The sequence below is a fragment of the Myotis brandtii genome, unplaced genomic scaffold (assembly GCF_000412655.1).
Source record: "Myotis brandtii unplaced genomic scaffold, ASM41265v1 scaffold796, whole genome shotgun sequence".
Taxonomy (NCBI): domain Eukaryota; kingdom Metazoa; phylum Chordata; class Mammalia; order Chiroptera; family Vespertilionidae; genus Myotis; species Myotis brandtii.
In genome coordinates, this window is record NW_005371207.1 from 1722953 (window position 1) to 1744560 (window position 21608).

Sequence of the window (21608 nt, forward strand, 5' to 3'; positions counted from 1 at the left end):
GCCCCCCAGCGACAGAAGCTCCCAGCCTCTCCTTTTTTTTCTTTTCTTTTTTTTATTCTGGGATTTATTTACCTTCTATAATTGAAATTTTGTTGCCTTCAGTGGAGCTCAGAGCCGGCCGCGGCAGGCGGGAAGCTTGGCTTCCTCCATCACTGGAGCAACCAAGCCTCCTGCTTGCTCCAGCTCTGTGGCTGCCGGCCGCCATCTTGGTTGCATTAATTTGCATATAGTCACTCTGATTGGCTGGTGGGCATGGCTTAAGGCGTAGCAAAGGTACAGTCAATTTGCATGTTTGTCTTTTATTAGATTAGATGGGGACTGAGGATGGAAAGATGGACAATACACAAACATATTTCTTGATTCTAAATGGAATTTTTTCACATTTTAGTGTTTCTGAAAGTGGGGTGTACCTTATAATTTATGACAATTTAGAATTATATTTGTCATTGTTTCTTTTTTAGTGACACCTAAAAGAATGGTGTATCTTACAATCAGTTTGAATGATAAATTTGATGAATCACTATTTAATAAGGCATTTGTTGATAAGTGCTATGAGAAAATAAACCAGAACAAAGGGGATAGAGAGTTACATGACTATTCACAAATAATGTGATATTTGAGCAGAGCATATGCTCAGTTCAGATGATATATATATATATTTTAATATATTTTATTGACTTTTCACAGAGAGGAAGGGAGAGAGATAGAGAGTTAGAAACATCGATGAGAGAGGAACATCGATCAGCTGCGTCCTGCACATCTCCCACTGGGGATATGCCCGCAACCAAGGTACATGCCCTTGACCGGAATCGAACCTGGGACCTTTCAGTCCGCAGGCTGACGCTCTATCCACTGAGCCAAACCGGTTTCGGCCAGATGATATTTTTTTCATAGTTGGACTTCCTCCCTGAAGGATGCAGTATATTGGTTCACATTCTGACACAAACTTCACTGTGGACTGGTAGCAGCTTGTGAACTGGCTACTTTGAATAGCACTGGTGTAGAGGGGTGGAGTCCTGGCAGATGGAGGTACATGGGGGTTAGGGAGCATTTTGCAAGATGGGTTCAGACCTTATAGGCATGGTAAGGGCAAAGGTGACAGAATTTTCCATCTTAGTAGCTGGCAACAGTTCTAGTTGCTCAACAAAAACTTTGGAGTCATCTTTGACTTCTCCATTTGCCCATTTTCTACACCCAGTCAGCCAGCAAATCCTGCCTGCTGTACCTTCCAACCATGTCCCAGTTTTGACCATCTCCACCTAAACCACTCTGGTCCTGGCCATCATCATGCCAGGATCATCATGATAGCCTCCTTACCTGTCTCCATTCTTCTACACTCCCCTACCTGTGATGGCTTGTCAATTTAGCAACCAAAGTGATCCTCTGAAAGTATGTTTGATCATTTGATACTCCTGCTTTAAACCCCTCAAACTGATCCTGTCACTCTCAGAGGAAAGATTAAAGTTCTTTTGATGGCCTACAGAGCTCTACACTATTTGGTCTCCCACATATTTGATCTTATATCCTACTTGTCTGCCTTGTGCTTATTCTGCTTTTAGCTGCCTTGGTGGTCTTACTGTTGTTGTTTTTTTAATCATGTTGAGCATGTTCCTGCCTCAAAGCATTTGATTTGTTGTTTCCTCTGCCAGGAATACTGTTCCCCCAGATATCTGCTTGGCCTACTTCCACAGGTCTCTGCTCAAATCTCCCCTTATTAGAAGGGCCTTTTACCACCCTATGTAAAATAGCACCCCTCTTTCCCTACTAGCACTGTGTTTTCCACTAAACCAGGATAAACTAAGTTGTGCTGCAGCAGCAAGCAACTCCACAATAGCAGGGGCCTAAACGACAAAGTTTGTTTCTCACTGATGGTATCCCTCTGTGGCAAGTCACCTGGGAGGTCCACTTCACACCGTCTTTAACTCTAGGATCTGGCTGATTAGCATGGCCACCATCTTGAGTACTGGCAGAGGGAAAGTCCATTCACTGGCTCTTCAAGTATCTGCCTGGAAGTAATGTCTATTACTGATTTGGCCAAAGTGAGTCATGTTGCCATACCTAACTTCAGTTAGGGAGGGGGAATGGGTGTGTGGCAGTCCTATCATGTATTTTAAAAGAGACCAGGTAATAATATGATGGATGATATAGCCATACTCTTTACCCTGCTTAATTTTCATTTCTTTTTTGTTTTTAATATGTTTTTATTGATTTTCAGAGAGAGGAAGGGAGAGGGAGATAGAAACATCAGTGATGAGAGAGAATCATCTATCGACTGCCTTCTGCACACTCCCTACTGGGGATCAAGCCCACAACTTGGGCATATGCCCTGACCAGGAATTGAACCACAGTTGGTTCATGGTTCTTGAGTCAGTGCTCAACCACTGAGCCATACCAGCCTGGCCTGCTTAATTTTTCTATAGTATTTATTTCCATTTGACATAATGCATAGTTGCCTTGGTTTGTGTATTTTCTTTTCTCTCTTGTCTAGACTGAAAGCACCACAAAAGGGGAGGGATTTTGTCTATCACTTACTGCTATACCCCAGGGCCTAGGATAATACATGGTCAAGAGTAGGTGCTTGTTAATTTTAGAGAATGACTGAAAATACTAAAGCATGTCATTCATTTATTCACTTGGTGACATGTAAGCCAAGTTGGGAGTGTGGAGCAGGGAGGTTTGAGGAGAGAGGATGAGATGGTGTGAAATAAGTTGATGAGTAGGTTTATTAGAGAAAAGGAATAGAATTGCTGATCAGTAGAGAGTGTCAGCAGTTTGAGATTTGAGACTATGAACTTACCGTGAAATCTTGCAGCTTAGCGATTTGATTTTCTTCAGTAATGCCGAGTTACTCAGGAGCTGGCCTGGAAGAGGCAGCCATGAATGATCCTTGCACGAGCCTATTTCACAAGGAATGGTGGAGGCCCAAGCTGAGGAAGAAAACTTGGTTCCAGCTGCCTTACATCACCCCTGCTCCATCTTCGGTCCCGTCAGAAAAATAAAGGAGCTTGCCTTTACAGGAAGCCCATTCTCCTGGGGTGATGTGATTGCAGTTGTAGAAGCAGTTTTCCCTATTTCATTTACTTCTCACAACACTTTTGAGGTAGCTTTTCTTATCTTCATTTTACAAGTGAGGAAAACTGAGGCTTAAACTGCTGGAGATAGAATTTAGGTTGATTAAGCTCACAGCCATGGTGCTCTGCTATACTTTTGATGTATACTTATTGTTTCTTCTATACTTATTGAGGCCATGGGGAACCTCTTATCTCGGGGATGGGGAGCTCTGTTAGCTATTAGATTCCTGGAGCCTTGATTGTGTCTCAGTCATGAAGATTGTATGCAACCACTGTACTAATGGTTCCAATTTAGATGTTGCAAGACCTTATCAGAGAGGAAACAGTTGGGCTATTTTTATACTTAAACAAACTCATTACCAACTGTAGTTAGTAAATTCACTCCCAGGGAATTTCTTGTGAATACTATTAAAGTGATCCTTGTGCGATCTGAGATTGTCTCCATCAGTGATATCTTTCTGTGGTCTGTCCTGTTGAGCTGAACCTTTCTTAGGTGCAAGGGGTTGTGCTGGGCTTTATTGCCAATAGAGAGAAGAGAAAGCAGGTGGCCTTTGTTTAGAAATCTTTAATGTAGTTCGGAAGGCAAAACAGGTACAAAATCCTGAATATTCAAATATCCTGGAAATGGGTGCAGAGTGGGTGCGGGGGCTCCTCGGGCTAAAATGCTTCACTGAAATGGACGAAGGGAAGTGGAAATGGTGTTGTAATTTGAAAGCTGCATAATGTTTAGAAAAGGCTCTAAATGGAAAACCGACTTGGGCTCCAGTCATACTCATGGTGGATAATCTCAGTAGGCCACTGCAGTCAGTAATGTTAGCACTTTTAACCACATTTTAATACTTCTTGTTTTTTAATATATTTTATTGATTTTTTATAGAGAGGAAAGGAGAGGGAGAGTTAGAAACATCGATGAGAGAGAAACATCGGATCAGCTGCCTCCTGCACACTCCCTACTGGGGATGTGCCCGTAACCAAGGTACATGCCCTTGACCGGAATCGAACCTGGGACCCTTTAGTCCATAGGCCGACGCTCTGTCCACTGAGACAAACCTGTTAGGGCACATTTTAATTATTTTTAATGTGCTTATGTATGTGAATCCTGCGCATGCTGAAAAGCTAACCGGTCAATTTGATAGAAAGCATACTCTTCTCTCTATTTCTTTGCACTTCGGTGACCATGTTCTGAAAGGTATTTTATGGGAGTTCCTGGCTATTAACTTGGTTTGGTCTCACATAAGAGCCAACTAACAATGAAAACCTTGCCAGTAAATTCCACTTGTTTTCCAGTGCCCTTTGATCACTTACCTCTGTAGGTAGATGTTTTGAAATATATGTTAATTAGAGCTAAGTTCCAGAGTTTGTGCAGTTTACTTTCATTTTTTTTATATTTTATTGATTTTTTACAGAGAGGAAGGGAGAGAGATAGAGAGTTAGAAACATCGATGAGAGAGGAACATCGATCAGCTGTCTCCTGCACATCTCCCACTGGGGATATGCCCGCAACCAAGGTACATGCCCTTGACCGGAATCGAACCTGGGACCTTTCAGTCCGCAGGCCAACGCTCTATCCACTGAGCCAAACCGGTTTCGGCTACTTTCATTTTGTTTTAAAAAATAAATTCTCTTGCTTTGTTCACTCGTGTGTTTTTTTAAATCTTAGGAACAATAATTCTCAAAGCGGTTTTCTTTTTCCCTCCAGACAAGGCACCTCTATCTAAGAGTCTTTTACTGGTCCCCAGTGCCCTGTCTCTTTTGCTGACTCTACTCCTGCCACACTGTCAGAGGTTCTTCCTATATGACCTCCAAGCAGTCAAGGATGACTTTCAGGTGAGCTCTGCTTCATTGGCCTTTGGGAAGGGAGAAGGCAGATTTTTCCTAGATTTGCCTTTTCTTTCTGCTACTCTTAGTCCTTCAAAGCCTCTAAATTTGTAAGAAATACTATTTATCATTAATATTATATTAACAAATTCTCTAGTTTTATTTATTGATGTTTTCAGCAAAGCAGATTCAAATGAAGCAATTGCAGCACTAGACACTCTCTCTTTTCAGTTACACCATTTACACATGAAAATGCAGTTTATAATTTCAAGAGAATTAAAAACAATGTTAAATTTGGTTTTTAGTGAATAGTATGTATGCTTAACATTTTAAAAACTTGCATCAGTTTGAATATTAATTGGATAATCTAAGCTCTCAGCTCTAACAGATTGTTGAATCTACGAATTACTTTTATAGTGGTGGTTAAACCAAGTAGGAGATTTCTCTTGGGTTTTTGCTGCTGAGAAGAGCAGAATTCTATGTTTTTCAAGACTTATAGGCTGATTTCATAGAACATGCTGGTGCTGGGTCTTATTTGTGAGTTGGAGTATTAGTGAAGATTGTGGTGTATAAACCTGCCACCTTTTCTTTGCTAAATATTTAATTATCCACAATAATCCACCTGTATGTCATAATAATGTAATTAATACCACTCAGGTTAATTTCACCAAGTTCCTGTGAAGGTCTTTCAGTTATTTTCTGTTAGAATATAGTATAGATTCTGTATTAGTTCAGTTGCAATAATACAGTGGTTCTCAATTTGGCTGAGAACCACTGCTGAAGGGACTGAAGTTGGTGTCTTCCTGATTTGGGGGGTTAATTTGGTTCATCTGGCTAAGTAGGCAAGCATCCCATTCCACTTCATCACTTTATGGGCATCTATACTCTGAAGATAAAGAGGACAACCACTCTTCTGTCCAGGAATGTGAATAGGCACACTCTCCTGCTAGAATCTCCTAAAAAGCTCTCACTTTGCTTTTATAAGAGCAGCTACAGAGATAAGTTTCAGTTCTGCCTTGGGAAATCTAAACATACACATACATAAGACATAAGTGACATGAAATCCTCAGGGATGATAAATGAAGTAGGGACCAGTATAGAATGGAATAACTCTGGAGAGCCATAAAGATAGGAATTTTCCATTTGGTCTGAAGGAAGGGATGCCAGTTTATTAGCAGTAGAGAGAGAAGAGCATTTTACTTCCCAAAGCAATATGTACTTCAAACCATTAGGAATACTGTAGAGGAGGCATGGTTGGAGACTAGTGCAGGGTTACGTTAGATGAGGACAGGAGGGACAGTTGGTGAAGGGCTTTCTTTTGCAAGTGTGGAATCTCCCACATTTTGACACTTAAGGCAGAGATCTCCTGCCTCTAGTGTGTTGCAGGTTGAATGCAGAAGTAGTGTTTTGCTGAGTGCAAGTCAGTGATCAATTTTATAAGGAGCAGGCACCTTATAGTAATCTCCAATTATTTATTTTTATACCAGGTTACAGGTTTTTGTGTCCGTAAGCATAGGACAAATTACAAAATTATTTAAAAGTGTGGTTTCTATTTTTATTTGTCATTAAAACAACAATTCTATAAACCCAATTTGTTAGATTTAAATAATTGTAAAGTCTTAATGTCCTTAATCCCCCAGATTTTCCTGGTGGCTCACAGGGCTTTGCCCTGAATAGAATATATTTTTAGAGTTTAAAATGTGGGAAATAGAAGACGTTTCTGCATCTTGTTTTGCAAAGGTGACAGTCATTATCTTATATTTTAAAGCACTACATAGTTTACAAAGCATTCTCATTTGATCATGTTGATGGTCGCATATGCTGGCCTACAGATTCAATGTGATTCTGGTGCAGCCATGGAATTTCTAAGGGAGAAAAGAAATTTAGTTTAGAGGTGTCACCTGTGTTCCATATGTGTGCCCATTATGGTCATTGCTAACTGATGATGTTGCTGTTTCTCCTTAAACCCAGCTGTGACCTTAATACAGCATTATTGGCAGCCATCCCCATTTCAGTTAGATGGGCATGTGAAATGAATTCTAATGGCCATCCCTAAACCAGTCCAGTGCCGTCATATTTTGGAGTACACTGATGACAAAGACTGTCTTGGTTGGAACTGAAACGGAAGTGAAATGTTTTGACAGTTGGTATAGTCTATATTTTCATTTATATTATAACTAGAGGCCCGGTGCACGAAAATTTGTGCACTCGGGGGTCCCTCAGCCCAGCCTGTGCCCTCTCGCAGTCTGGGACCCCTCGGGGGATGTCCACCTGCTGGCTTAGGCCTGCTCCCCGGGGGATTGTGCCTATGCTGGCAGTGATACATCCCTTGAGGGATGTCCACTTGCCAGCGGGCCGAAGCTGCAGTTGAACATCACTGTCAGTGCCAGGGGGCTTCTTCCGTGCTTTCCCTTTTGCCTCCCTGCATTGTGCCTACATATGCAAATTAACCGCCATCTTTGTTGGCAGTTAACCGCCATCTTGGCTGGTGATTAATTTGCATATCTTGCTAATTAGCCAATGGGAAGGGTAGCGGTCATACGCTAATTACCATGTTTCTCTTTTATTAGTGTAGATTATTTATATTTGCAAGAATTTCTTTTGGCAAGGTCATATGCCTTAGACAAGTAAAACACTTTCTCTGTGCATATTCTCCTTATTTTAAAATAGAGTTAATCTTACCAGTATGCATAATAGCATTCCTCACAATAGCCTAAAGGTGGAAGCAATTCAAATGTCCATTAATAGATGAATGGATTTTAAAAATGTAGTGCAGACAGACAGTGTAATATTATTTAGCTATTCAAAGTAATGAAGCTCTAATACATGCTTTAACATGAACCTTGAAGACATAATGCTAAGTAAAGTAAATAAGCCAGACAACAAAGGACAAATATTGTATGATTCCACTTATATGAGGTACCTAGAATAGTCAAATTCTTAGAGACATAAAGTAGAATAATGGTTACCAGGGGCTGAGGGGAGGGGAGAATGGGGAGTTATTGTTTAATGGATACAGTTTCTATTTGGGATTGTGAAAAATTCTGAAAATAGTGGTGATTGGGGATACAACATTATGAATGTTCTTAATGCCACTGAATTATACATCTAAAAATAGTTAAAATGATAAATTTTATTTTATGTAATTTTACCAAAATAAAAACAATACAAAAGAAAAGGTTAATATTTCTTGTACCTATCTTAAAAGGTAATTGTGAAAGGTAAATAATATCAGAATGTTTTACAAATGTCATTGGGATTATCTTTAAATATCTGGAAAATATTTAAGAAGTCTCAAAATAAGCCTTTGAGTTGTTCTTTCTTCTTTGTATAGTTCCTTATATATTTTTCACACAAGGAGAAATTGATTTACGTAAATTAAAAGTTAACTTTAAAAAAAAATTTAAACCTAGTAATATTTAGCAACAGTTGCCATAATTTGCCTTGTATGTGGGTTGGTATGAAGTAGGTTGAGCATTAAAATTAAGCTTAGAAATGGATATTATTGAGTTTATCCCTAAATAGCTTTTCAGTTACACCTGTTTTATTAAATAGCATAAAAACGAACATTAGCCTTTCATTCTAGCTCACATATATAAATTTTTTTTTATTTTACGAAACATAGTCTTAAGATGTTTTACAGGAAATTTTCTGTTTTCTTAATGAGAATAAATTTTACTTATTATAATAATCAAAAAATTTTAAGTACCCTTTGTGCCGTTATATGAAAAGAATTTTAGCAGGAGACAGTAGAGCTCATTTCTTAGGAAAAACATATATGTGTTTTCCTTTTCTGTATGCATCATTATTTTGCTTAGAGTTTAAAAAATAAGCAGTATAAAGTAAATGTAACAAATTTGCTAAGGAGCAACCTGAACAGATCTCACTCTTTATTGTTCTTTTTTAAATCCCCATCTAGATTTGGAGGCTGATATGTGGAAGAATAATTTGCCTTGATTTGAAAGATAGTTTCTGCAGTAGTCTGCTTATTTATAATTTTAGGATATTTGAAAGAAGATATGGAAGCAGAAAATTTGCAGTAAGTTCTTATGTATTTTCTCTTTGCTGTTAGGTTATAGAAAAACATTTTTTGTTTTTTTATTATATTTAAATAGTTTTATTTTGTTATTATTAACAATTATCTTTTAATTACATGATCCTTTATCTGAATTGGAACAGGGACATTAACCAAAGAAAAATTTAAATTTAAGTCACTAGCATAATAAAATAATGATGATGGTAATAGGTCATAATGTCAGGTATGAGTGGGTACTAACAATTTTTATTAGGATTTTGACTTTAATAAAATTCTCATTACTTATTTTGCTTAATGGTTTGTGTGATACTTGTTAAATCATCCTATTAATGTGTTTGACCAATATAGTTTTATTCTCTCATTTTGATTATATATATACACTAGAGGCCCAGTGCATGAAATTTGTGTATTGGGGGGGGGGGTCCCCTCAGCCCAGCCTGCACCCTCTCCAATCCGGGATCCCTCTCACAATCCAGGACCGCTGGCTCCTAACTGCTCACCTGCCTGCCTTCCTGATTGCCCCTAACTGCCCCTGCCCCCGCTGGCCTGGTTGCCCCTAACTGCCCCCTCGCACCAGCCTGGTCTCCCCTTACTGGCCCCCTCTGCTGGCCTGGTTGCCCCCAACTGTTCCCCTCTCCCCCCCCCCCCCCCCCCCGGGGGGGGGGGGCGGGGGCGCCCCTCCTGCTGTGGTTGCCCCAAACTGCCCCCTCCTGCCGGCCTGGTCACCCCCAATTACCCCCTGTTGGCCTGGTCGCCCCGCGCAGCCTGCTGTTCAGTCATTTGGTTGTCCCTCACTAATCCCCCTGCCGGCCTGGTCGCCCCTCGCAGCCTGCTGTTCAGTCATTTGGTTGTCCCTCACTAATCCCCCTGCCGGCCTGGTTGCCCCTCGCAGCCTGGGCCTGGTTGCCCCTCGCAGCCTGCTGTTCAGTCATTTGGTTGCCCCTCACTAATCCCCCTGCCGGCCTTGTTGCCCCACGCAGCCTGCCAGCCTGCTGTTCAGTCGTTACTATTACTGTGATGGTGTCCTGGACAATTTGCATACTCTATTATTAGTATAGATAGTCTCATATATATATATATTTAAGTTTGTTTTTATTAGAAAAGACTATATATATATGTATATATATATATATATATATTAAAAAAAAATAAGTAAATGTTAATTTATTTTTAGAAGACTCCTCTATATAATGCTTTGTTTTATTTTTAGTCCTTTTTGCTGGGTTCCTGGGTTTTGTCAGCCTTGGTTGACTTCATCCTCGTTGAAGCTATGTGGTATTCCTTTGGTATCACTGCATCCAGGAATTTGCCGTCTGGATTGTAAGTAGCTCTCAAAGACTAGCTTATTTTGTAACTAATTAAATCTGATTTAAAGTAGTATTGTACATGAAAGTCATTAAAAGCATATTTTAAACTTTTAGAGACAGTAGAATTGATTTTATGTATTAAAAAATCCAGTGTATACTTATATTCTCATTATGTTCTTGAAACAAAATTTATTTTACATTCGCTCTTTTTCAGCTCTGAAGTCCCATGTTTTAGGGAATTTTTAATGAATTTCCTGTTCTAATTCTGAAGATAGAATTAGTTTTATGTGTTTATTTTATAGTGAAATTTTGTCTATGTAGTTTTGTGAACTAATTAAACACAAAAATACAAAGTTTAATTAATTAGATTAGATTAGGCAAAAATTAATTTGCCTTAAGTTAAGCTTCTGAAGAATGATGTTTTTAAAATTGATATTGTTTAATACTTCCACCAAAGATAAAACAAAGTCAGTATATAAGTTATTTTTAGCCAATTTGCAGTAGTCAATCTAACTCAGAGTGTATATGCTTTCATATGGTATTGATCTTCTTTTAACAACAAAACAAAAAAACATGTATTAGTTTATGAAATACTAGAGGCCTGGTGCACGGGATTCATGCACTGGTTGGGGGCGTGGCCAGCGGGGATTGGCCCATTGTGGGAGCGCCACTCATCCCAGTCAGCCGAGCAGCTGTGGACCTGCCCTCTGAGTGGCTGATCCCACTGTGAGAGCAGCTGCTCATCCATCAGCTGAGCAGCTGCTTTTGCTGTGGGAGCGCCCCTCATCCTGGTCAGCCGAGTGGCTGCAGCAGGAGGAGCCGCTCATCCTGATCAGCTGAGTGGCGCTCCCATTGTGGTCAGTGTGCGTCATAGCAACTGGTCAAGTGATCGTTCTGGTCGTTCCGCCATTTAGTCACTGAGCTTTTATTATATAGGATTTAGTATCTAGGAGCAGAGTTGTTAGCACTTATAAGTGACCTTAAAGCATCTCTGGATTATATATTGGAGACTGCATTTGAGAGATACTTTGAAATTAAGATACCAGATATTTAAAATTCTGTGTGTACTAACTTCAGCCTTATTTTAATTTTGAATTTGTGTTTTTGAGAACTATTAGATGATTGTATGTATTTTGACTCAAGTTCACTTTGGATCTCTATTTTAAAAATGCAGTTAATGATCTAATAGCTTTCACACTTACATTGTTAATTTACACTGTGGCTGTCCTTTATGAGATTTACTTATAGTGGGCATGAATATTGTTAATAATGTATGATTCTGAATAATAATTGGAGACAAAATCTTGTGTCAAAATTATCATGCAGTTTTTGTTGAGGTCCACAGATTGTAATTGTAATGAGACTGAGAAGTTTGAGTTGACTATTCTGCTATTGTGGAAAAAAGTGTAGTTATCAGGAATGATTTCATATTGATTCAGGAAAGCAGCAACATTACTGAATCATAGGTTTTTCTCAAACATTTCTCATCCAGGCCAGTTATTTTTAGTTATCTATAAGGCCTACTGAGTTATATAGGACAGTATATACGTATCATGTGAGTTTGTCTCAGAATAAACTTTGGGCATGGATAGTAATATAGCTTTTAACTCGTGTTTAAAATGAGATAAGATTGTCTCCTTGTTTGATGACCTTTTTTCCTATTGCACAGAGTTGAATGACTTATTTTTTTGTATGAATGACATTTATTTCTTTATGAAATCCTGGTTCTTATAAGGAGGATTTATTCAGTTTTGAAGTTGGGAATATTTTTATTTATTCTTAAAGCAGGAATATTTAAATCTTGGTTCATAGCAAAAGTTGCAAATTTGAGTAAATTCAAAAGTTATAGGATCCCCTTGGAAAGAAATTACTATAAATGTTAATTCATCCATTCCCCTGAATGATGAATGTATTTCTTTTTCCTTTTCAAATCATGAAACATGAGAGTATGGCATTTTAGAATCTTGAAGCTTTCTCAGACTTCTTGGAACATACATATTTAATTCAATAAAGTGACTCTGGCTGGTGTGGCTCAGCAATTGAGCGTTGACCCAGAAACCAAGAGGTCACTTGTTTGATTCCCAGTCAGGGCACATGCCTGGGTTGTGGGCTTGATCCCCAGTAGCGGGTGTGCAGGAGGCATCTGATGGATGATGTTTCTGTCTCCCTATTCCTCTGCCTCCTCTTTCTCTAACAATCAATAAGAACATATTTTTTAAAAATAAATGAACTTTGCATTTTGTAAATATATCTTTTATTTGATGAGAGCAAGGCTTCACAAACTCAGGAAAGGAAACTTCTCTCTTTTTTTTGGTCAACATGCTTTATAATTTGCAGGGTTTTTCACATAATATCTTGTTACCTTTTTTTTTGGCCATTAATGTCAAATTTATCTGCCCTCTCTATAATTCTTGACTTCGGACTTAATTCTCTCTCTCCCCCCTTTTTTTAACCTTACCACTTTTAAAATTTCTCTAATAAATTTCACCAGTATCCAACTAATTTCTAAAGCCAGTGACTTATTTTCAGTTGTCTTTGACCTTTCAATAGCATATTAAATACTTTTGACCTCTCATTATTTAATAAAATAACCGCCCCCTTGAGTCCTAGCATACTACGCTCTCCTAGTCCTTTTTGACCTTATTTACTGTCTACGCTCCTTTCTCAAGTTTATTTCAAGTGCTTCCTCTGGGCTGTCTTGTCCACTGCCATGACTTCAACTACAGTTAATGTCTGTGGTTTTGTTTCCCAACACTCTATTTCCAGTCCATATTACTTTCCTGATCTTTTTAGAGTCATATTCAGAAAAAGTAGCCATTAAGGTTTTGACATTAAAGAAAGGTACATTACAAAAGCTATATATAGTAGGTACTTCCAGTAACCCATGCCTATCGAACATTTGTCCTTATATACCTATTATTTTTTAATTGTTAGTATTTACATGTGAATGTTACATTGTTTCCCAGAATCAAATCCCTCCAGAGAAGTGGAATTTTGGCTTTTTATATATCCTGTTTAAATGTATCTAATTACAATGCTGAGTAAAATTATTTTTAATTAATTGGTTTAGATTATTTATAATTGTATTGTGAGAACCATGACATACATTTTCACTTCGTTGTCTTTGTGGTAACAAAGCCTTTTGTTGTGTTTTGTGCTCTCAAATTAAGAAAAGCTATTATAGAGAACTTGCCATTTAATAAATTACATAAGAGCAGATTAATCCATGTAGTTTAAGAGTATTTATGACTGTATTTGCGTACCATAACTCTACATAAACAGGAGTTATTTCCATTGTTTTAGAAGTATTTATTTGTTTAAAGATATTTATTAAAGTATCTTGCTTACATGACTATTCAAACTAAAAACTTCAAGTAGTTTTCTCTTTGTTGAGAAACTACATCTCAGTATGATCTTGACTCCTTTAGCTTATGTAGCTATGAGAATTTTTACATCCCATAAGCTTGTTTCCTTTTTATTATTTAAAAAAAAACAACTGGTGATTAACATGAAAAGAGAACTGAATTTGCTTTATAATCCTCTTAGGACCTTAGTTTCTTTACATTTAAAACAACAGATCATCTAAGGCAGTGGTTCTCAACCTTCTGGCCCTTTAAATACAGTTCCTCATGTTGTGACCCAACCATAAAATTATTTTCGTTGCTACTTCATAACTGTAATGTTGCTACTGTTATAAGAATAAAACCCCTGGGAAGTCTGAAAGATGGTATTGCTGTTTGTGCAATGAGCAAACCATCACCGCCAAAGGGGGTCCTCAAACTTTTTAAATAGGGGGCCAGTTCACTGTCCCTCAGACCGTTGGAGGGCCGGACTATAGTTTAAAAAAAAACTATGAACAAATTCCTATGCACACTGCACATATCTTATTTTGAAGTAAAAAAACCAGAATGGGAACAAATACAATATTTGTATTTGCATGTGGCTCGCGGGCCGTAGTTTGAGGACCCCTGGCCAAAGGGGTCGCGACCCACAGGTTGAGAACCGCTGATTTAAGGGATCTTCTTGTACTAAAATGCTGTTTTAGGCTCCTTTGTGTTTATTTTTTAAGAATATTAATTTATCCATGTTAATTATAGAAATCAAGTGATAACCAAAGCATTGATACGATTTTAAGTTCTATTGGGAGATGATTATGTTAAGAATAATAAAAGTGATTTAGCAGAGAGGAAGTTATAGTTAACTCATTTGGGTACATATTTAGAATATAGGCTTTACAGATTATATAGTTCAATAGAGGCCCTGGTGCACGAGTTTTGGGCCTGTGCCCTCTCGCAGTACGGGAGCTCTCTGGGGATGTCCAACTGACTGATGGCTTAGGGGAGTGGGCCTAAGCTGGCAGTCGGACATCCTTAGTGCTGCCGCGGAGGTGGGAGAGGCTCCCGCCACCGCCACTGCGCTCTCCAGCTGGGAGCCCAGCTTCTGGGCTTCTGGACTTCTGGCTGAGTGGCGCTCCCCCTGTGGGGGCACACTGACCACCAAGGGGCAGCTCCTGCGTTGAGCGTCTGCCCCCTGGTGGTCAGTGCACATCATAGTGACCAGTCATTCCATTGTTTGGTCGATTTGCATATTACCCTTTTATTATGTAGGATTTCCATTTCTTTTTAAATGGAGAAGTTACTTTGTTTGTTACTTTATTAGGGAAAATTAAATGGCAAGGTCCTTGACTAGTGCTTTTTATACTGTGACATATGACCTGGAAAAAAAAAATCAATCTCTTTTGTAATGTGATGTTTAATCACATAGGAAGAGCAACTCTTTATATTGGAGAAAGATATTTTACCATATAGCAGAAACATGTCACAGGAAAAAACTTGGATTATTGGTCAGAAATAGGGTCTTGGGTTAGGTTTCCCCATTGGTCTTAAGTAGAGTCTGGTGCTTGGTAGGCTCTCAGTAAGTGTTTATTGGATGACGTTAGCCTGTTTCCAAAAGAAAATGAATTCAGAGTAGAGGAGGACTGATGGCCATGGTCTCCACAGGCTCACTCAAATGCTTGCTCCCACTAATTTTGCTCTGCAGCAAATAGCAGTGAAGAGATGAACATAGTTGTTTTTCTAAGATCCTGGAAGTTTAACTTCAAACAAAAAAATGTTGTTTTTGGACCACCAATCCTGAGTATAAATTAAACCAAAGGGAGCTATCTAGATGGAAAACACTTTCATCAAATTATTTTGAACAGTAGCTGGATTTTCTTTGCCTACTGCCTTGACATCATGATTTACTTGCACATAGAATTAAATCCAAAAAGCTAAGTCAACTATACTAGTATATTTAGATAAGGCTTGAATATGAAACACATGTTGGATGTTTTCTCCTAGTACTTCATGAAAATGTTCTATATAAGTTTTAAAAATAAAAATAATTAATGTATTAGTATACTTTAGAATATTTAATTATGTTGCCACAATACGATCACACAAAAGAGTTTTTAAGGTTTATTTTTTTTTTTCAGGAAAGAAGGGACTTGATAATATACAAAATGTCCACTGACTCTAGGGTAATTAGTAAAGTGAATTTAAGGAGGTTGAAGACAAAAAACTTACTACTCATAACATGTCACTGTTTATGTTGCTTAGTGACCGCAAACTAGCTGATCGGAAGCTTTTCCTGCGCACGCTCCGAAGGTAATTGCGGTATAGCATGACACTAATGACTCGAGCCTGAAATTGTTTTGAAACAATGTAGTAGAGAATCACATCCAGACAGGTACTGAGGTTCATCAGGAAGGTGGTAAAGGCTCCCCAGGGATTGTAACTGTTCTCATCCCCTTCCAACATCAGGAAAGCAAAACAGATGTGGAAAGGCATGAAGCAGACGATCACCTGCACCAGGAGTGTGATGATGATCCTAATAGACTTCTCCTTGACTTTTGGTTTGAGCTTCGATGTCCTACCATGGAGGAGACTATGAATAATGACCAAGTAGCACCCAATCATGATGAACAGAGGAATCAAGAAAAAAAATATAAGTCGAGTGAAGTTCAATATGTTAATAGCTTTTAAGTGGACGATGTCAGAAATCTTGAGGCAGGTGGCAGGGCTGGAGGCTTTATCAGGGTCTTCATAGAGCAGGAGGAGTGGGATGGTGGTTATCAGGGTCATTATCCAGACTCCCACACATGCTAGCACGGCTTTGAATGTTTTTTTAAGTTCTTTGGCATATTTCGGCTGCACAATGGCCATGTATCTGTCAGCACTAATAAAAGCAAGAAGCCATAGGGCAATACTCGGATAAAACACTGTGAGTGCCCCGAGAATCTTGCAGAAGTGTTCGCCAAATGGCCATTCACCTTTTGCATAATAAAACATTCGAAAAGGTAAACTCATTATAAATATTAGGTCCAGCAACGCCACATTCATCATATAGATGGTTACAGTGGTTCTTTTCTTGGTGGAACAACTGAAAACCCATAAGGCAGTGACATTAACAAATACTCCAATTATGAAGATACAGCTGTAGAAGACAAGGGCTGCAATTTTGTATTCATCTGGGTATGAGCTATTAGAAGAGCCAGGTTGAGCTTGATTGTGAGAGGTGGTCATCTTATAGTTGGTGGGCGTGACACTTGGAAACTGTAAAACAGTTGCGAATATTAGGAGGAATAAAACCGTTGGCTGAAAAATAAATGTTAGCATTCTCATACTTAGCATGCAGTGGATTCTAATTTTGGGAGTACTTTATATTGTAGAGTCAATATATGTGTCTTAATATTTATTAATAAATACATTTCCTAGGTATTAATAACAATTTGTACTAACCGATGAAAGTGGTATGGAGTGTTGTAATTTGTAGTGGCAAACTTACTCATTTCTCTTTCCCTGCCCACCTCTCTTCTCACTGAGGAATAAACTTTATGATTTTTTCCCCCCTAAAATTGGGTAGCTATTTCTCCTATAATAATTATTCCTTGATTAGGACTAATTGGGAAAAGGCCATTCTGAATGTTGAATCTTACAATTTACTTTGCCACTTTTTAATCATCTTCATTCTGTTTAAATATTTTGTAATCCAGATTAATAATATCAAATAATAAATTTTAACTCATTAAGTACAATTTTAATCTATAAAATATGTGTTAGAAAACTAATAAAGGAACCATATAACTAGTTAACTACTGAATATTCACAGTAATTCTCATTTGAGATCAGAAACTTTCCCTTTTTACTGGTATATCCCCATAGCCTATTGAGTAAGTTGTAGCTATTAAAAAAGTAAACATTTACTGAATTGATGGATGAGTGAAGGAAGGAACCCTTGATGAGGTGACCCTCAGAAACTACTCTCTAGTAGGTTTGTCAGTGAAGACTTGTTTAGTTGGCCATTAAACCATGTTTTGTTTTTTTAAGTGGTAAATACTTCTTCATAGCATTAGGTTCTCTATAAATTTCATAGGTCTTGAGACAGCAGTGTGTTGTGCCATGGTGTACAGATTAAGAACTTTACTCTTAGAACAATAGATGAGCTAGTTTCTAATGTACAGTTTGGGTGTGTCTAAAACTGAGCCTTCCAGATGGTGTTTACAAGTGTCTTTGAAGTAGATCTCACTGCTGTAGTGGTGCACAGAAAGCAACACCTTGAGAATGAGGTATTGTTGGTATAGTAACTTTCATGTCCTCACTCTACAGAGATACAGAAGTGTACTATTTGTCAAATTAAATTTTAAAAGGGAATATTAAACACAAGTGGTTATTAATAAGACATCACTCAATAACTTTATGTGTATGCAAAAACTAATTCCCATCACCAAAAAAAAAGTTCATTTCTAATGGAAAGGAGTTTAGTGATTGTATATATCACGGATCCCCCACAATGTGAAACTTCCATCACCCATGATGCAATGCTAACACCAGGGATTATAAAAATAGAGTCGCTACAAAGAAATGGAACCTTGTGGCATCCCCTTGAAATACAGAGGTGTAAGAAGAGTTTCCTTCAAAAATGTCACTTTGCAGAGTGGGCTGTCTCTAAGTCAGCCCTGTTGTGGGGGTTAGCAGTGTGGTCGGTGGCATCATGGGCTGTTGATAATTTAAAAATGATTTGAACACTTGCTGATATGAGTTTGTTTTCCCCCTCCCCGCTCTCTTCCCTCCCTCCCTCCCTTTCTCCCTCCCTCCCTTTCTCCCTCCCTCCCTTTCTTCCTGATTACAGCTAGTTTGCCAAATATTTAGGTGAAATATGATTTTGGGATATATTTCTATATGTTTAAACACCTGTATTAATTAAAATATCCAAATATTGATGTGACTAGAATATTAATTTCTATCAGATGAGACGAGTACTACATAGAAAAACTAAATCTTCAGTGATTTTTTAAATAGTAGCAATTATAATGTAAATGAAATTTAGTATCCTTTTTTCTCTTTTAATACTTCACCCATCCTCATCCCCAAATTTTGTCATATACATTCTGTACTTACAAACCATTTTTTGAGTAACGCCCTCTCCAGTGGGCTCAAACTGCTTGTATGTCACCAACACTTGTATTCATTTGCTTAAGGTTGAAAAATTAAGCATGATGCATGTGTTTTAAAGGCATTGCCAATATAGATTGTGCTCTGCACAGGCAGATATATTTTTGGATAAATATTGAAAAGCAGTTGGCTTTTAAGTCAACATTTAAAAAGCTTTCAATTCCATGATTATCTATGGTCTTTCTTTTCTTAAAAGCCTTTAAAGTACACGTTGTGAAATACTGTAATTGAAACCAAGTGATGACTCTTAAATATACTTATGATTTATCATTTCAACATCTTCCTTAAGTTGAACAAAATTACATTTACTGTTAATGTAAAAATTGAAAATAAATGAAAAATCATATTAATAATTCAGGAAGATGACAGCATAACTCATTTCAAGGTTCTTCACCAGCACGGTTTCAGTAATGTATCATTAAAATAAAACAATGATTTTGAAATTTAGTAAGTACAGCATTACTTCTCATAATCTACGATGAAGTTAATTAAATGCAACTTACCTCCTGTCCATCAAAAGGCTGTATTAGAGAGGAACATTTTTCGGTATAATCAGGTCTATAAAAGAAGGATCCTTGAGTTGCTTCTCTTTCTGGAATTGATATACTTAAAAAATGGTATGTTTCTTTGTTTTAGGCTCTTCTGTTGCTTTAAAACGTCTCAAATATAATTCTTGGTATAGGAGTTGTTACTCGTTGCTGCTTTTTCTCTTTCAGGAAGTACTCTCTGAAATAAGGCTTTTTTAGCTTTGACTGGATGTGGTTTTTCTCTTTCACAAATGATTTGTTTGTGAAGCTATGCTGAGCATAAACTTCCCTTGAAATGATACCATGCATTTAAGAGAGTTATACGAAAAGGGGAAAACATCTTCACTTTTTTGCTTTGATGCTTCAAGTCTGCATCATGTATTGAAAGAGTATGAGATTTGATGTTGAGTAGAATGGATTCATAGTATAGCTTTTTTATTTTCTAAGCTGTGTGACTTTGTCTGGTTACCTACCCACTCTGAGCCTTTGTTCCTACTTAGTTTCTATACAGTTAAAATAGAGATAATACCCATTTGATAGGGTTGTGAGGATTTGAAACCAGAAAAATCCCAAGAGTTGAACATAATATCTGGCATTTAGGTACTCCTAAACAGAGTTAATCCTTTACCACAAAGTTCCTAAAATAATAGAATATCCACTTTTTACTGTTAAAACATTTTTAAATGGTTAAATTGGGATACTTAGTTATTTACTTCTGCTTTCCATATACATAAATGCTTTATTTTTTTAAGTCCCCAGTGCTTTATATCCCCTGTCTGTCACGTAGAATTCTAAAAATAGTTCCTTTTGCATAAATATCCCTGCAAACTGCTAAGAAGGGACTATGGCAGTCTTTAGTGGAGTAATTTACATGTTAGGAGTATTTTAACCTAAGCAGGGAAATGAAACCAGCGGAGAGGGAAGTGAGCCATCCAATCATTGCCTGCCTAGTTATATTAAAGTTTTTACTTTCTCTTTTCTTAAAAAAAGAAATCATCATCTCATTTGGTTGTCCTAAAATTTTAATTAACTTTATATTTGGTTATACTTGACTAGTCAACTTCTGTAAAGTACATGAACTAAAATGAACTGTATTTTTATTAAGACAGTTTGAACGCCCATGCTTTTTGTTTTTATTTTCCCCCTCAGACAAAATTATAGTAAGTCTTTGACTTACAAAATTTATTTAAATCTATGCCTTTGGTGATTACTTTGGATTGGGATAGCCTGTCAGAATAATGAATTTTAGAAGTGTAGGCAACAACCAAAGCAACTATTTCTTATGCAGATGAAGATTTGAGCTCAAAGAAGGCCATGACTTGCTGAAGAACAGCCCACAGGCCCAGCTTCTTCAGGTGCTGAGTTCCTCCCCTTTCTGCCCTCTTTGCTGTAATAAGTTCTCGTTATGAGGTGATTACATTGATTATTCACTAGACAGGATCTGTTCATTGCCAATTACATTAATCAGTTTTTTATGCATGGAGTTATATTTCATATGCAGTGTAGGTGAGTTTGATAGGAGATGGGAACCTTTTATCTATAGAATCCAATCTTGTCATTACCTTAATTTCATTTAGCCTGTGACAAAGTTTCTGATATTAAGTATTGATTAGTATTCCCTGTGCTGCTAAAATCAAGAGATACATTGATGGCATATTGCGTTAAGACTTGAGTCCTTTGTCATCCACAGGGAGATTCTTTCCTCTGACCTGCCAGTCTCTCAGAGAAAGGAAGGAAGGGGCCAGATAGGAAGTCCCCACAGCACAGCTTGAGGTGGCTTGGCTGCTACTCGTTTCCCACTTCCTTTCCATTGTAGCCATTTGGGACCTTCTGCGTGTGCTCTTCTTGACCTTTCACATGCTCTTCCAACTGGTGACATTCCTTACCACTCATTCCCTTCCACCTCTTGGCTTGGCCAGCTGCTACTGATCCTTAAAGTTTTAGTTTCAATGATGCCTTTTCTAGGAAGTTTTCTCTGACCTTTGAAGCTGGGTTGCTTATTCACCCCTGTAAGGTTCCTTAGCACTTGGTACTTATCCCTGTAGTGGAGTGTGTTTGTATTATTATTGCATATTTACTTGCCTTTTATCCTGTAGTAAATTGAGGTCCTTGAGGGCTGGCATTAATATATATGTATGTGTATTATCGATTTTTAATAAATATTGCTTGAATGTGTGACTGGAAAAGTAGGTGAGGAAATGGAGGGTGGAAAGAGTCATGGACAAATTACTGAGCCAGGTGTCAGCATCAGGGACACTTTGACCAGTTATATGAGGGACCTGCCAATCACAAATCAGATGTAGAGACTTAGGCAAGGGGAACAGGGGCCGGGACCTTTCTCTCCTTCTCTTCATGCC

At 37.9% G+C, this 21608-nt stretch overlaps 2 protein-coding genes across 2 annotated transcripts in view; one reads left to right on the forward strand and one right to left on the reverse strand.

Annotated features, from left to right (window-relative positions):
* The window catches only part of UBAC2 (UBA domain containing 2), a 121220-nt gene that overhangs the window by 1859 nt on the left and 97753 nt on the right, over positions 1 to 21608 (forward strand). The window contains 3 exon segments of the mRNA XM_014531225.1: positions 4771 to 4898; positions 8809 to 8928; positions 10136 to 10245. Of these exon segments, the coding sequence (XP_014386711.1) occupies positions 10196 to 10245 (50 nt within the window). The 5' untranslated portion in view covers positions 4771 to 4898; positions 8809 to 8928; positions 10136 to 10195.
* Positions 15008 to 19471, reverse strand: GPR18 (G protein-coupled receptor 18). The gene is made up of 2 exons (XM_005883632.2): positions 19228 to 19471; positions 15008 to 16825 (listed from the first exon to the last, which is right to left on the reverse strand). The coding sequence occupies exon 2, from the start codon at positions 16793 to 16795 to the stop codon at positions 15800 to 15802; it is 996 nt and encodes a 331-aa protein (XP_005883694.1). The 5' UTR covers positions 16796 to 16825; positions 19228 to 19471; the 3' UTR covers positions 15008 to 15799.

Excerpts from the sequence above, each read along its gene's own strand:
- GPR18 (XM_005883632.2), bottom strand. The coding sequence starts at position 16,795 with ATGACCACCTCTCACAATCAAGCTCAACCTGGCTCTTCTAATAGCTCA.